The following is a 15,941-nucleotide window of genomic DNA, read 5'->3' on the forward strand; positions in this document are numbered from 1 at the left end:
TTCGGCAATCTCAACACCAAGCGTTTTGACATTTCCAAATTATTTTTTCCTTTTCTTCTTCCTGACCGAAATAATTTGCCAAAACCGATACAAATTCTCAAAATATGACGGGTTTCAGAGTAGCAGCCGTGTTAGTCTGTATTCACAAAAAGAAAAGGAGTACTTGTGGCACCTTAGAGACTAACAAATTTATTTGAGCATAAGCTTTCGTGAGCTACAACTCACTTCATTGGATATGTTGATCGACCTGAATCTGTATTTATTTGCAAGAAAAAATGTAGTCCGAAAAATGTCACCCAGCTCTAATTATACCAAATTATAACACGCAACGTGTAAACATAAACTATGTTAGACTGTGACCAGGCTTTAAAATAGTTTCAGACTTGGTTGCAAGCCATTGGGTGAAGAGGGCCTCAATGGAAAGCAGCTTCCTATTGATCTAAAGCCACTGCATTTTGACTTCTCGCTTCATGGCTCCTAAGCATCCTGCTTAGTGAGCAGAATGCAACATTGTCATTGCAGCTGCGAATTTGGCCGAGTGTATTTCGGCCAGGACGCCCTCACGGAGCAGAGGATGGTGCTCTATTTTCTTTTAGCATCTTGGAAAGTGCAGCCAGATGCCCCATATATTTTAATAGAGGTTCAGTTGGAACCTGCTCAGATACCATGTATTGTTTGTATTATCATAGCAGCTCGCAGCCCTCATCATGGGCCAGGACCCCATTATGCTGGGTGCTGTACAAACACAGGAATGGCCTAATAATTGTTAAATGGTTAAAAATAACATCCTGGGACTCCATTTGAGTTTGTTCCCTAGTGTGCCTTGCTTAATAATGTGAAACTTAAATGCCTCTAGGGGCTTGTCTACACTACCAAGTTTTGTTGACAAAACTTATGTCGACACCCAGAAGTCGACAAAACAAAAATCACCCAAGGGAGTTCACACTTGCTCCCTCTGTCGACAGATCCTGTCCACATCGGGGACGCCATCATCGACAGGGTGAGCAAGGCACCATGGTTATGTATCCCACTGTGCAGTGTTGTGGGAAGGAAGAGCTGATCGCTGCAGATCTTGGGATTCTCTCCGAGTTCTCCCTCAGCTGCAGAGAGCAGCATCATGAGTAGCTCTGGGAGCTCTCCAGGTCAAGGAAGGGCAAAGCAGCCGAGCTGTCTGTCCCCTTGCCCCTGCAGCAGCCGTGCGGCTGCGTGCCTAGTGCCGGGCAGACCAGGAGCATGCCAATCATTTGCTCTTTGTTTGTTCCCCAAACGGAGCAGTCCACAGAGACTTCCCAAGGCTTTGAAAGGGGAGGGGCGCCTGCCTGCAGGGCAGCAGAGATCAAATCACTGAGCAGAGCAATCGGGGCAGGCAGTGTGGTATACTGCCAGTTCTGTCGACAAAACAATCAGCAGTGTCTTCACTGGCTCTTTGTCGACAATAAAGGGAGGGGAAAAGACAAAAGTCTCTCCTGGGGTGGAAGTTTTTTGTCGCCAAAACTGGGCGTTTTTCGCAACAAAAGTCCCATTGTAGCGTGGACGCTCTTGCTGTTTTGTTGCCAAAAGGCAGTTTTGGGCAACAAAATTTGCCAGTGTAGACAAGCCCTAGTAAAGTTAACTGTTCCCTTGGAACTGAATTGCTGATTGGATACTTCTCACCCTGCTATGACTATTGTTTGGTAAGAGCCTTCAGCTGAGCTGCTGTTAAAATAACAATACATTCCTGAAGGCAGAGATGGCTATCTTCACACCTGAAAGACCCCAGATTGGCACAGACTGGCATGAATTATGTGTACAGTTCTTACGCATATTGACACAACGTTGCAAAATTGTGCACCACCATTACTGCAGCAGGAGATCTTAACGTGCCATCATGGTCCATAGAATTTGATGATTGTTTTGATGTGCAGGGTAGTCTGCTTGCTGATCTGGTTTCTTTCCTGTAGGTTGAATAAAATCTGCAGTGGACTCTCTCTCCAGAGGAAGAACCAGTTTATGCAGCGGCTACACAACTACTGGCTGCTGAAGCGCCAGGCGAGGAATGGTGTCCCTCTGATCCGGCGCCTCCACTCTCACTTGCAGTCCCAAAGAAATGCAGAGCAGGTACCACCCCTCCTTCCAGTACCACATGCTCTAGCAGCCTGGGTGAGAGAAGGAATATGGGTAGGGAAATAAGTTTGGGGTAAACTGGAAAGGGGAGCAGAGTGGAGAGACTGGAAGGATGTCATTCAACTTTGAGCACTGGCAGAGATGCAGTCAGGTGATGAATTTTGGGTATTGAACTGGGGATTTGGAATGGGTAATAGCAGTAGAACTAGAGAAACACCCTGTTCTTTAAGGGAATTACAGTGGAGAAGGAGTGCTCTTTCTTAATCTATGCTGTTTTCTGTTGGTACACAAGGAGTCAGGCCAGGTTAGTACTGGAATGGGAGATCCATTGTGCTGCAGCAAATGGTGGTGGTGATTCAGAGGGTGGCACTCTTCCTCGTGAGTCAGAATGGAATCAGTGTCCTGGGATTGTACTGAGTGTGTGATGTGCTGCTGGTGGGACCATCTTTCAGATGAATCATAAAACCAAGCACCGTCGTATTGTGGCTGTTAAAGATCCCTTTCACAAGACAAGAGGTGTTCGCTCCAGAATCCTGGCTGAATCCCAATTTGGGTAATTCCTCCTGCGGCTTCAATTTCAAATCCTCCAGTGCACATTTATGGCCCTATTTAAATAATAATCTGATATAACCTTTTTCGCTTCCTCTTCTGAACTGATGTGCAGTGTTAAACAGTGGCTGCGTTCCAGGTCAGTGGTAGCTGGTGAGGTAGTGAGGTCAAGTGATTCCTGTATGCTGTAAAACTTCTTTGTGGAGCACTGTGTATATTGTGCACATATATTTTTACCATGTTTAATGGAAATCACAGATTTGATTTGTATGGTGACTTCTGACTGACTAGTGCAAAATTTAATTTACACTAATGAATCTAGGGTAGGAGAGTGCAAAATTTACTTAATATGTTGATTTAGCAGTTTTCAGTACGTAGTCATTGTAAATGAATGCTTCTGGGTGAAAGACACTATACAAATGTAAATCATCCGTACTTCCTTTGTGTTTGTCTTTTATTGGTTGTCTCAGGTGAGCATTTATATATCAGAATATCCTTGTCATTACTTGAAAAGGACCTTAAGAGAGTATGTACAGCACCTAACACAATGGGTCATCAAGTTTAGTTGTAGTGTAAATAATAATGACTTTTATATAAAAGGAGTGAGAGTACAAGTGAACATGGACTAGATCATATTTCTGGAATGTGGTTATAACCTGGTTTAGACCTGTCCACACAGACAAGACCAAATGCCTGTTTTACCATGATCAGGCTGCTATTTAAGTATAGTGCTTAAACGCAGTCGATTTTGTAGTATGGATGGGGTCTAGTAGAAATGGAAGTAGACAGGAGGAAGAGTATGGGAGCCAAGACACTTGGGAAAAGTAAGCAACACAAGAAGTCTGTATGTGCATTTCATCTCGTCCCACTGTTACCCCTTACAGAAAGAGCAGGATGAGAAGACCAGTGCAGTGAAGGAGGAACTGAAGTACTGGCAGAAACTGCGGCATGATTTGGAGAGAGCACGGTTGCTCATTGAGCTGATCCGTAAGAGGGAGAAACTCAAACGGGAACAGGTAGGTAGATCCTGGGCCTTTCCTGCAGCCTCATGCACCTCTCCACTTGCAGCTGGAGGAGGAATGGAAACACAGCGGCTTTTCTTAAATCTTTTTCTCTTTGCACAGGTACTGACCTTGAGAGGTGCTGAGCACCCACAACTCCCATTGAGGTCTGAGGGAGTTAAAGGTGCTCAATACCTCTGCAAATCAGTCCCTCGCTGACTTGCAGTGCTAGGGAGAGGCTGACTGATGGCACTGGGCAGAGTCAGGCACTGTGCTGTTAAGTGCTGGGCATGCTTCTTTATGTAACTATCTGTGCATTTGAATCATGGCCTGCAACACCCCTGCTGTTTCTGTCCTGAGCATGGACCAGATGCTTGTGCAACAGAAACTAGATCTTCTTTAATATTTATTCCAGTATTTTGGTAACCGTCACACCAAGAATGATCCTAAATCATCCTCCTCTCCATTTGGTAAGGGAAAGATTCCTAAGTCTTGCCTTGAGGTGGGTTTTTTTTTGTGAGAGACGCAATTTTAAACTTAGACCACTTACTAAACTGGAAAGTTTTCTCTTTTGCCCTTGCAGTTTTTCAAGCTTATACCAGTTTGCATGGTCAGATTTCTTTCACGCTCTCCATCCTGGTCTCTATATAATTTACTTTGCTTACAAGCTGGTCCAGTTGGGAATCCTTTCTCGTGACAGCTGACTGGACTTCATCCATTTTTTGACCGAGATCTCCTGATGGTGCCAGCACTGGTTCATCCTATTTATGTTGTTCCTGATTTACAGGATTGGGGTTATTCTGCTGTGAATGCTGACATCCTTTGCATGGGAGGGTAAAAAATCATTACTTCGTTTGTTTCCTTTTGCTTTTGATCTCTTGATGTGTCTGTATTACAGGTAACTACATCCTAAACAGCTTAGTGAAATTCCAGTATAGTTTGGAAAGGAAAAGTTACCATGGAGAAACATATGTAGCTGGAACTGCTTTTCAGCCCAGCTTTTAGATGTATATAATATACATACTTGGCAGTCCTAGCTAAGTTTGCCTCACATAAGGAGAAGTCCTTTCCCTAGACATTGAGTTGGTGATTTTAATACAATACAGAGGGATTGGAATATCATAGACCTTAAGAAATTAAAGGAGGAATACATTTTTTCGTTCAGTCCCGTCATCCTTGAAGTAGAAACACAGCCAGATCAGATCAGATCAATTGTCCATCTAGTCCATTATCCTGTCTCTGAGATCAACCAGTAGTAGATGCTTCAGAGGAAGGAGCAGGAAACCTTCTGATGAACAACTATTGAATAGCCTACCTCTAGAATCCTTCTATGATTGGCTTATGGCCAGAAACATGAGAGTTTATATCCCTTATAACTTACTTATTTTGTCTAATGTAACCCTGGATGTTGCTATTCATAAAAAAATGCCTAAATCTTTTATCCTTTTTGAAAAAATCAATCCTGTTAATTGATCTTATATTTTGAGGCTGGAAATTCCATGGGTTACTTTGTGGTGCATTAAAAGGTGTTCCCTGTTATCACTTTTACATGTGTTGCCTTTTAATTTAATTGAGTTTCACCTTGTTCTAGTGTTATGATATAGACTGACTAGGAGCGCCCCAGTTTACAAGGTTTAGTTCCCTGATAGAGGATGTATCAGATATTAAACTTGGCCTGTAATTATTTTTGTTAAGACAGTAAGAAGGCAACTTCTTTCACTATATGACTCAGTATACTGCACGGTATTTTTGTACATTTCTACATTACAAACAGAAGAAACAAGGGCTTGATCAAACATGCTTCAGAAACGAGTTTAAAAAGGTCTGAGGTTGCCGTCAGTGAATGGAACTGTTTTAATTTAATTTAACGGAAGTAAAGGAAATGCCACTTGCATTTTCCACTTTTGATAACTGCATGTGATTCCTTTCCACCATTCCCAGGTCAAAGTTCAACAAGCTGCTATGGAGTTACAGCTGACTCCATTCAATGTGCTGCTTCGCACAACTTTGGACCTGCTGCAGGAGAAGGATCCGGCCCAGATTTTTGCAGAGCCTGTTAACCTGAATGAGGCAAGTATCTTTCCTATAAGCTGAGGGCACTGCTTTGAAGATGGGAGGAAGCTCACATGGTGTCATAGTTGGCAGGGGAAGGGCATTGTTTTGAGAGAGCTCAGACCGTCTTTGTCCTCAGTTAGCATGAGCTAAGGAATTTCTAAAGGAGGCTCACACGGGGTATCCTAGGCATTGTTTTCAGGAAGCTTACTTCAGCATCTCAGTCAAGTAATTTCATTCTGCAGAGCCGGGACACGTCTGGCTCAATTGGGTGGAGTATATGTGCATTGGTGACACTACCTCTTCTGCAGGTGGAAAGGACATTAAGAGTGCTTATGATGGATGCGCTCTGGTTGGCTAGTAAATGGTTTTTGTAATTGTACAGGTTTTATATGTTTAGGTTCCAGATTACCTGGAATTCATTTCCAATCCAATGGATTTTTCCACCATGAGGCGGAAGCTGGAGTCCCACCTGTACCGAACCTTGGATGAGTTTGAGGAAGACTTTAACCTTATAGTTACCAACTGCATGAGGTATAATGCTAAAGACACGATTTTCCATCGAGCAGCTGTCCGGCTGAGAGACCTTGGAGGAGCGATATTACGCCATGCGCGACGGCAGGCTGAAAACATTGGCTTTGACACTGATGTGGGGATTCACCTGCCCGAGTCACCCAAAACGGAAGACTTTTATCGCTTTTCTTGGGAGGATGGTGAGTTCCCCTGGGCTATTTAGTTTTAGGATTGGCAAACAGTCCAGTAAAAGCCAGACTCCTAGATTCTGTGTGTAGGACCAGCCATCATTCTGACCATGTTACTTTGCTGGGGCTATAACTGTATCCACCATTTGAGGTGTAAGATTTGGGCCTATCCATCTACCTATATAGGCACTTATATGGCTCCCATTATTGTAGGCTCTAAGGGCCAGATTTCAGATGCGCTTAATACCCACTTCCAGGGACAGATTTTCAAACAATCTTAGCTCCTCTCTAAGGACTTAAATAAGTGGCCAGCTTCTCAAAAGAGCCCCATAGTGGGCTGAGCTCTTTTGAAAGTCTGCAATGCTGCAACGGGAGCTGTTGGTTGTTGAGCACTTTGGAAAAGCTGGCCCTGACTGGGGGGGCCGGGCACTTGGAAATGTGGCCTTGAGCTCTTTTGCAAATCTGGCTGTATGCATCTAACAATCACAAATTTATCCTCACAACACTCCCTGTGAGTCAGGGAAATGTTTTTAATCCCCATTTTACAGATGGGAGGCTGAGGCATGGAAAGATTAAGTGATTTGCCCAAGGTCACACAGGAAGTTTGTGGTAGAGCCGGGTATTGAACCCAGCTCCCTTGAGTCCCAGACCACAAGACCACAGGCTCACTATTTGCTGTGGAATCCCTGTGCCATGGCTATATTGTAAATTGGGTATTTTTAAAAAGCCTTGAAAAGATGAATTCACACAGGTTTAGGCTGTCTTGTACTTTATATAATTGGCCCACCATTCCCCTCCATCTACCGAGGTTGGGAGGCTGGTTTACTGGAATTTAAAATGTATGGGAAGGGTATTCCAGTGCATCTCACAGAGACATCAGTTGTAGGGCATTTTATTGTAGGGACAATCCTGCACTGGCCAGCAGCTGGAATGGGAGGGTGTCTTCCATTTCTAATTTCTATGATTATTTTGAGTCCCAACTGCAGACAGCCCAGTCTAACCTCATTTCACCCTTCTCCTTGAACTGGACATAATGACCACATGCCTTCTCTCAACAAAGTCAATCTGGGTAACCAAAGAATTGGCATGTTCTGAAGGAGTTGAGTAGGGGGATGGGAGGAATTCTTTGTCAAGGGGACAGCATAGGTATGGTAATATTGTGACCCAGAATACAGAAAAAAACATAGCAAGAGTCTTGTCACAGAGACCTTTATTCCTGGCATGCCCTGAACTTCTGATTGTTTCACTTGTAGAAACCACCACGGGACGAATCTGCATCTCTGTAGCATTTGTTCCCAACCTCATGCAGTACGAAATAGCTTTGCTGAACTTAGTTCAGACTACTGCTTCCCATCCCTCCCATGGAGCTCTCTCTCTCTGTCTGTAATCTGCTTCCTAAAGGATGCATCCCTCTTGGAATCTGACCCTGAGAATTCTTCAGTCCTCTACCAGTGGCATAGCATTTTCAGATAGCATTGATAAGAAGAATCATAGAAATGTAGGGCTGGAAGAGACCTTGAGAGGTCATCTAGTCTAGTCTCCTGCACTGAAGCAAGACCAAGTAAACCTAGACCAGCCCTGACAGGTGATTGTCTAACCAGTGCTTAAAAACCTCCAATGACAGGTATTCCACAACCTGCCTTAGAAGCCTGTTCCAGTGTTTAATTATCCTTATAGCTAGATGAATGGTTGTGACTTGGAATGGTTGGTTTGGGTACAGTGGAATTTCCTCCTCCAAGGAACAGAGCGACTTTCTTTCACTCTTTGAGTACACGAGATGTCAGCAATCACTTCTTAACATTGCTTCTCTTCTTGGTGCAGTGGACAATATTCTCCTCCCTGAGAATCGGGCTCACCTTTCTCTGGAGGCGCAATTGAAGGAGTTGCTGGAGAAGCTGGACATGGTGAGCACCATGCGATCCAGCGGTGCCCGGACCCGACGCATCCGGCTCTTGAGACGTGAGATCAACTCCATCCGGCAAAAGCTGGCCCAGCAACAGAACAAGACCATGCCAAACGGAGAGCATGCCTCGCGGGAGGAGGAGCTGGACAAAACGCTAAGGGGAGAGCAGGACGATGACGGGGAGAAAGGTGAGAGATTTCAGCCGGTCTCCAAGGGAAATGGAGAGCACTGCAGCCTGGGCAGTAAGGGAGACCTGCTGGGTATTGCAGAGACTGACGAGATGATTGTATCATTCATCTGTGTGCTGGGAAAGTGTGTTTATTGTATTAGAAAGAGGTACGGGCCACATGTAACGAATTTTGAAAACAATCTGGAGCAGGCTGTCCAGGGATGTAGGGCATCAGAAACCTTCCTGATATTTCATGGCACTTTATCAATTGGCATAGGCCATGGATTTCTGCAGCAGGGATTGTATCTTTTGAGGGATTGGAATTGGGAATGGGGTTATGAGCCTTTCAGGAAAGGTTGGAAGAGTATGAAAGGAGAGGTTGGAGGAGTATGTCACAGGTTGGGTTTCACTGCACCTCTTCCCCCTCCCATGGTCTGCTCAAGGGATGTTCCTTTAGGTTTCGGATCTCCAGCCATCATTTCTGTATGGGTGGGGACCCCCGTCCCTCTCTCTCCGGGCTGGACATTTAGACTTGCAATCCCCCTGTTATTCTTTATGGCTATCCCAGCAGGTCTGACCGTAGTTCAGCACCTGTGGTTTGTGCTCTCCCAGGGACCCTGACACCGTTACCATTGACTAGCTCGCTTTCACAAAGCATAGTACCTTTATTTTAAGACAAAAGCAATAGAGAGAAAACAGATCATAAAACAATACAGTCTACACTCATGCTATGCTTACCAGGTGTAGCCCATCTTCCAGATGGAGCCGTGGTAGGTTCCCAAAGTCCTTCAGACCTTTCCAGCGGAGTTTTACCCTCTTGGTTACAGTTTCATGTCAGTTTGAGGTTCAAAATGAGGCGCTCTGGCTCAGTTCAGGTGCCTCCTTTATACCAAAAGCCCTTTTTTTTGTCTGCTGGCCTTTCGAACCTGGCCTGAACCAGTCTATGCAATTCCTCCCGGGGTGGTACTTCTCTGGAGTTACTTGTTACTGGATTTGCAGTAATTACCTCCCTCTGTTCGTAGTCCCTGGAGGAAGCTTGATAACCCTCCCCCCATGGAGCTTAAATACAATCTCTCGCTCACAAAAATACATATAACATTTAGAGAGGCACAAGTTTATGAATAATCCCTGCACCTACAATGTCTGGCATATCTCTAAATAATAGTCTTTAGAAGTTTCTTCACTTCCAATGTCTCACATCTGTCACTCCCCTGCTTTGCTGTGTCTTACTGTCTGAGGTTATTCTTTCCTACATTGGAAATAAAATACCCAGAGAGTGGCCGTAGAGATATGAGGCATGCAACTGACATGGCAGCTGGATCTAGTGTGGAAGAAGATGGACTTGCTCTCCATCTGGGGTCACTCTACTTCTGACCTGTATCTTTATCGGGGTGCCTTCCATAAGGGAGAATGACAGGCGTCTGTTATCACATGAGCCCATGGCTTTCCTGCTGCCATAGGAAAGGGGTAGAGTTGCTATCAGTATTTTTGGGAATAACACTTTTTAAAATGTTCAAGCAGGTTCTTTCTTTCTTTCTTTCTTTCTTTCTTTTTTTCATTCTTTCTTTCTTTAGCAGATGACACCAAGCCCCCACATCCCCCCACCCTAGAGCCCACGGGACCCGCACCCTCCCTGTCTGATTTGGACTCTCTGCAGGACCCTCCAACGCTCAAACCCATCAGTGAAAGCAAGTCCTTGAACAGACTGCAGAAGCGGATGAAATCGGAGGGCGAGCTCTTTGATAAGAAGGCACTACATAGGGAGAGCCATGCTTTCCAGCGCTTGCTCAGTGACAATGGGCTGAACGGACTGGCCCTTCAGGCCATGGACGCTCCTGCCAGCCCCCCATTCAGTGGTGTGGGCAGGCGTACGTCTGTCCTTTTTAAAAAAGCTAAGAATGGGGTGAAGCTGCAGAGGGGCCTGGACTGTCCCCTGGAGAATGGAGAGGACCACAGCCAGAGTGGACAGCTTTCCCCCTCCAGCGCGGAGGGCGAACGACAAGCCCGGAAGCGGCTGCGGAGTGGGAGCTGTAGCACAAGTGATGGCGAGAAATCCCCCAGACAGACAGGAGAAACAGGTGACTCCTCTGGGCTTTTCTTCCTCTGGTGTCTGGAGCTAGACTGGGCTGGGCTGTCTGGTCACCACTCTCTTGACCAGCTGGCACAGCTGCCTTTGTAAAGATGGTCTCCAAACTTCCATAGGGTCAACTGCTTCCTTTAGTCACTTGCAAAGGGGTTGTTGAACTGGTTGGTGGACATCGTAGGTCTCCAGTGCTAAATAAATAGGAGAAAACTATGGTTAGGTAGGACTCTACCCAGAGGAATTGCACTCGGCAGCCAGCCGAGAAGTGGTGATGGGATAAAAACATGACAGAGTGTCTTGCAAGCGTGCGAGTGTCCCCTTCACTCAACAAAGGCTGCATCTCTTCTTCCACCTTCCAATGAGCCTGGCACTAATATCGCAGCAGGTGATTTATGTATTTTTGAATGCAGTGCTTCTTAGAAGTGTCTGGTTGACACTCCTGGAGAGTGAAGTCCCCAGTAGTGGCTTAGGATTGCATGTTTTCCTGCACTGCTCTCTGCCTTAAAAGCTGAACATGGACAGACCTCCCTAGGGTAAAGAGTTCCCTACCAGAGCAATGACTTGTTTAGGCCCTGGTATCTCTGCAAGGTGCCTACTGGGGGAACATGATGGGCTAGGAGGTCCTAGAGGTTTAGGGGCCTCTGCTCTCTACGGCATGGTATCTGGCATTGGATGAGACATTGTTATGTTACTCTTCATTTTAATTAAATTTACAGATGGTCCCAACTGACACAAACTGGCAAGAAGAGAAAAATACAAAGGGCCCTTTTAGAGGTTCAAAATATGGGTAGGAAATACTAAATTAGATCAAATTTAGAATGCTGCCAAGTGTGCGGGAACACCTGAGTGAAAACAATTCAAAGCAAAAATAATGACCGAGAGGGGGAAACCTGGAAAGAGATCAGACAGCAAATACAGTCAATGTGATTTTGGGCTGCATATTCAGAAGCATCACAGGGCAGAGAGATAAGAGTAACCTCTGTTTGTAAGACTTTAGTGAGCTCATACCTGGAATATTGCAATCATTCAAGGACATCTCACAGCCAGAAAGGTGTTAACAAATTGGAAAGAGTTTAGAGAAAAGTAATCAGAATGGAGGAATTGACTTATCAGGAAAGATTAAAAGAAATGAGTTGAGTACAGTTTGTCTAAGCAGTGACTCCTAGTTGGGGGACACATGAGAACCATCTACAGATACTTAAAGGACAGAGAAGAATGATTTAAAGCTGTCCAAGGTGGGTTAAGGTTTAGCTAAGAGTAAGAGGATGAAATTAAGAAAGAAGAAAAAGTGAGGTAGGATATCAGGACGTTCACTGCTGAACAGGCATTTACTTCTTTTTCCTATGTGCTGAAATGTTGCTTTTTTGATCCAGTTCCTTCCCCAACTTCAAACCTAGCTGATTTATCTTACTGTTGGGAGTGTGAGTAGCATATAGGGTTTGCATTAGTGCTGAAGCCTATAGGTCAACATGACCTGTGTTACTAGAACCAGATGTCTCCCCGAAATGAGTTTCTTGTGGCTCATAGATTGTAGTGACATTGGCACAGGCATACGGGTGATCATCTCTGAAGTGTCCCGTTTATTCCTGTTAGAATTCTGACAGCCTGGTTGGAAATTTGTGTGACCTGGTACCTAGAGCCAGATTCAGTCCAGGTGAAGTCTATGGAGTTGCACCTGCTAACGCCAGTACTGAATTTTGCTTCTGGTATCCATGGACTGCATCTCTTACGATGGTGCTCAACCTTAGAGGGGAACTTAAGCCCTCACTGGCCATTTACTGTAGGTGTGTCCCTGTCTGTTCTTTGGAGTTTGTGTCTCCATGTGTCACCATTAAATTAGGCTTGAATAGAGACTGGGAAGGGATGGGTCATTACACAAAGTAAAACTATTTCCCCATGCTTATTTTTCCCTCCTATTGTTACTCACGCCTTCTTGTCAACTGTTGGAAAGGGGCCATCCTGATTATCACTACAAAAGGTTTTTTTTCTCCTGCTGATAATAGCTCACCTTACCTGATTACTCTCATAGTTGGTATGGCAACACCCATTTTTTCATGTTCTCTGTGTGTATATATATCTTCCTACTGTATTTTCCACTGCATGCATCCGATGAAGTGGGTTTTAGCCCATGAAAGCTTATGTTCAAATAAATTTGTTAGTCTCTAAGGTGCCACAAGTACTCCTCGTTCTTTTTGCTGATACAGACTTACACAGCTACCACTATGAAACCTATGGTTTCATCTGTAAGTTGAAAGATGATCCTACATTTGTATTTATTTATCAGAGAACACCACATCTCTGCAATGTGGGTTGTGTTTTGTAGAGTTGATAAATTCTGTAATTGTATAGAATGAAAAACCGGGCGGCTTAGGGAGTGTTTCCAACTTTGGATATTAGAATTCAGAGGAATAAGTTTAAATATTCCATTTCATTGTTAAAGTGACATTTGAAATGGCCTGAGAGAAAGATGGTAGAGGGAGATTTCATCTGCCTGTGGAGAATTTGCTTCCCTACTCTCTAGCTTATTCAAGTGAACTATGCACTGGAAATCCAGAAATCCAAGATAGAAAGTTTTATCGAAGGTGACATTTTCTAGATCTCAGATTTGGTTTTCTAGCAAAAAAAAATACAATTATCCCTGTTGTTGTTAGTTGTAGCCAGAATGAGTTACCGTCAGTGTTTCAGCAGATATGACACCAGACTGGGAGTCAGGATTCTGGGGTTCAGTTCCCCGCTCTGCCACTGACTTTCTATGTGAATGTGAGCAAACTACTTTGCCTCTCTGTGCCTCCGTTTCCCCATCCTTAAAGTGGGGGTAATAATGCTCAATCACCTTTGTAAAGCACCTTGAGACTGACGGGCAAGCTGTTGATCTGAGCTTGAAAATCCTGGGTGCATTGACTAATTGGCACATGTGACAGCCTGACACTAAAACTGGGCTCTTGCCTCATTTTCTTTTCAGACAGCCCCAGAAGAAGCAGATGATTTGTTTGCCTTGGCTCTCCTCTGATTCTGCTTTGCTAGTTGTACCCTACACTGGTCTTCCATAGGGGACTCCTTTGTATGAAATGTGGGAGTACTGCTGCTTTACAAGGGAACAGAGGCGAGAGGCCCTGTTTTCGCTTTTTGCCTTGGGTCAGACTCAGCAGTCAATCAGTGCTCCCAGGATTTGCGTGTGTCATTCTTCAGCCCGTCTAGTGGACAGTAAATAAGCGCTTCATTTATCCAGAACAGGTGTTTGGTTGTCCAGACAAGAGGCCTTGCCTCCAGTAATCCCAGTGAGTTACAGACCAGCAGGTGCCGGGGAGAGGGATGGTGGGCAAGAAGTGCTCTCTCATCAACAGTTAGAAACTGATCGGAGAAATGTACCAGTGAGTACGGTGACCACAACCCCTTGTTTGAAGCTAAACCATTGTTCCAAATAGTTAAGGAAAAATGCTGTTTTACTAGATACCTGTTGGCTGCTGCTGGGTCTGAGAAACTGAGTTTAGCATTCACTTTACTGTTAAATAAGATCTTTAAAAAAAAAGGGTGGTGGGAATACCTGGCTATCGGTATGATACGCAGGGTCTAGAGCAGGGTCTAGAGCATTAGGGTGACAGTTGCTGAGCAGGTTGTGTTGTCTCTGGGGCTCCCCCTTCAAGCATCCTTGGGTCCTGGAGAGACAAACCAGGCCTTTAGGCTGATTCTTTTGTGTCTTCTTAGCAGGAGTGACCAACGGCTTTGGGAAACATACGGAAAGTGGGTCTGACTCGGAGTGCAGCTCTGGCCTTGGCAGTGGGCTGGCATTTGAAGCCTGCAGGTAAGTCCCCTTTGCTGAGCCCTTCCCCAGAATACGTACTACACACGAACACGAAGCTGGGGTGTAAATCTACCCCACACTAGCTTGCCGTGCACCAAATGTCTGCATGGACCCCACTGCTGCGCACTAAAAGTTCTGTAGGGTGGTTTGATCTGTCCCGCTTAGAAATGGAAATGGATCAAAGTGTTCTAGGGACTGACTGCACTGTCAGTGTAAAGCAGTACGGTCCACACAGACATTTAGTGCATGGTAGATTTGTACCCTAGCTTTTTGCGAACTAAGCGTTAGTGTAAATAAGTCTTATATGTTCTCACTGGGTTTTCTTTCTAAGGCAACTTCACCATGTGAAATCCTGTTCAAATTGTTTCTTAACTTCTGTATTAATGTTGGGGCTGAGAGCCAAAAGCCTCCTGCGTCTCCACCCTTTACACTCCAGATACAGTTCTCAAACCAGTTCATAGATCCCAAGACAGCGTTTGATGTTTTAGATGTACTGATGTATAGTAGACTCATGTCAGATATGCATGTACATGCTCTAGCTTTTACACAGGTATATCCATTACCAGAGAGCCAAAGTTGGGGAAAGATAGGTCCCACCTGGTCAGCCCAACCCACATGAGGTGAAGATGCGCTCCTGTCTCTTACCAGCACTGCTGCTCTCATTCTTCAGCAGTGCTTAAAAGATGTTCTCTTTTCCATTCTGGGCACCTCAGGCAGGACTGACTCGTCTGTAAACTGACCACGCGACCTCTCTTTTTGGCTGAAAAAGTTGACATAGACATAAGTATATATGATATGGTTGATAATACTGTCCTGTTTTGGGAGTCTGACCATAGATTCTGTCTATCACACTGCCCTGCTCACAATTTGAGCACCTCACAGTCATTGATAGATTTGTAATAGATTGATAGATAGGTAGTCCACAATACTCATAGATCTTTTGAATTTCTTTGACAAATATTTCGGAAGGTCCTAGGGATCAAGCTGTAAAAACAGTCTATAGCATGTGAGCAGAATGTTAGCCCCCCCTCTTCCCTCCCCCCAACCCTCTCCGTCACCACTGCTTATAGGCTGGATTGTGCCCTATCTTCACATGACTGCATTGGAAGGAACACAAAGACACTTTCCTGCACACACACCATGTGTGGCAGGTAAGGGCTGGCCACAATTTCAGGGAGCTTACGGATTGCGTCTGACTTCCATCCCTGCAGGAGCAAAAGGACAAGGAGGGCAGAGGCTTAGCAAAGTAATGGGTCCATCCACGAGGATGGTATTAAGAGAGTGTAGTGAGTTACCTCCCTCAGCAGGTCATAGAATTTTATCGTAGGACTGAAAGGTACCTCGAGAGGTCTTCTAGTCCAGTCCCCTGCACTCATGGCAGGACTAAGTATTATCTAGACCATCCCTGACAAATGTTTGTCTAACCTGCTCTTAAAAAGCTCCAATGACAGAGATTTCACAACCTCTCTAGGCAATTTATTCCAGTGCTTAACTACCGTGACAGTTAGGAAGTTTTTCCCAATGTCCAGCCTAAACTGCCCTTGCTGTTATTTAAGCCCATTGCTTCTTGTCCTATCC

General features: G+C 44.9%; 1 protein-coding gene across 4 annotated transcripts in view; it reads left to right on the forward strand.

Annotated features, from left to right (window-relative positions):
- Positions 1–15,941, forward strand: part of BRPF3 (bromodomain and PHD finger containing 3) — a 45,849-nt gene that overhangs the window by 14,268 nt on the left and 15,640 nt on the right. The window contains exons 3-9 of one of the 4 annotated variants that reach the window (XM_038379988.2): positions 1,941–2,097; positions 3,537–3,668; positions 5,595–5,723; positions 6,106–6,418; positions 8,228–8,497; positions 10,053–10,556; positions 14,267–14,363. In XM_038379988.2, the coding sequence (XP_038235916.1) occupies positions 1,941–2,097; positions 3,537–3,668; positions 5,595–5,723; positions 6,106–6,418; positions 8,228–8,497; positions 10,053–10,556; positions 14,267–14,363 (1,602 nt within the window). The remainder of the gene's footprint in view (positions 1–1,940; positions 2,098–3,536; positions 3,669–5,594; positions 5,724–6,105; positions 6,419–8,227; positions 8,498–10,052; positions 10,557–14,266; positions 14,364–15,941) is intronic. The other 3 variants (XM_038379990.2, XM_038379991.2, XM_038379989.2) reach the window with 3 other exon arrangements.

Source organism: Dermochelys coriacea, chromosome 21 (genome assembly GCF_009764565.3).
Source record: "Dermochelys coriacea isolate rDerCor1 chromosome 21, rDerCor1.pri.v4, whole genome shotgun sequence".
Taxonomy (NCBI): Eukaryota; Metazoa; Chordata; order Testudines; family Dermochelyidae; genus Dermochelys; species Dermochelys coriacea.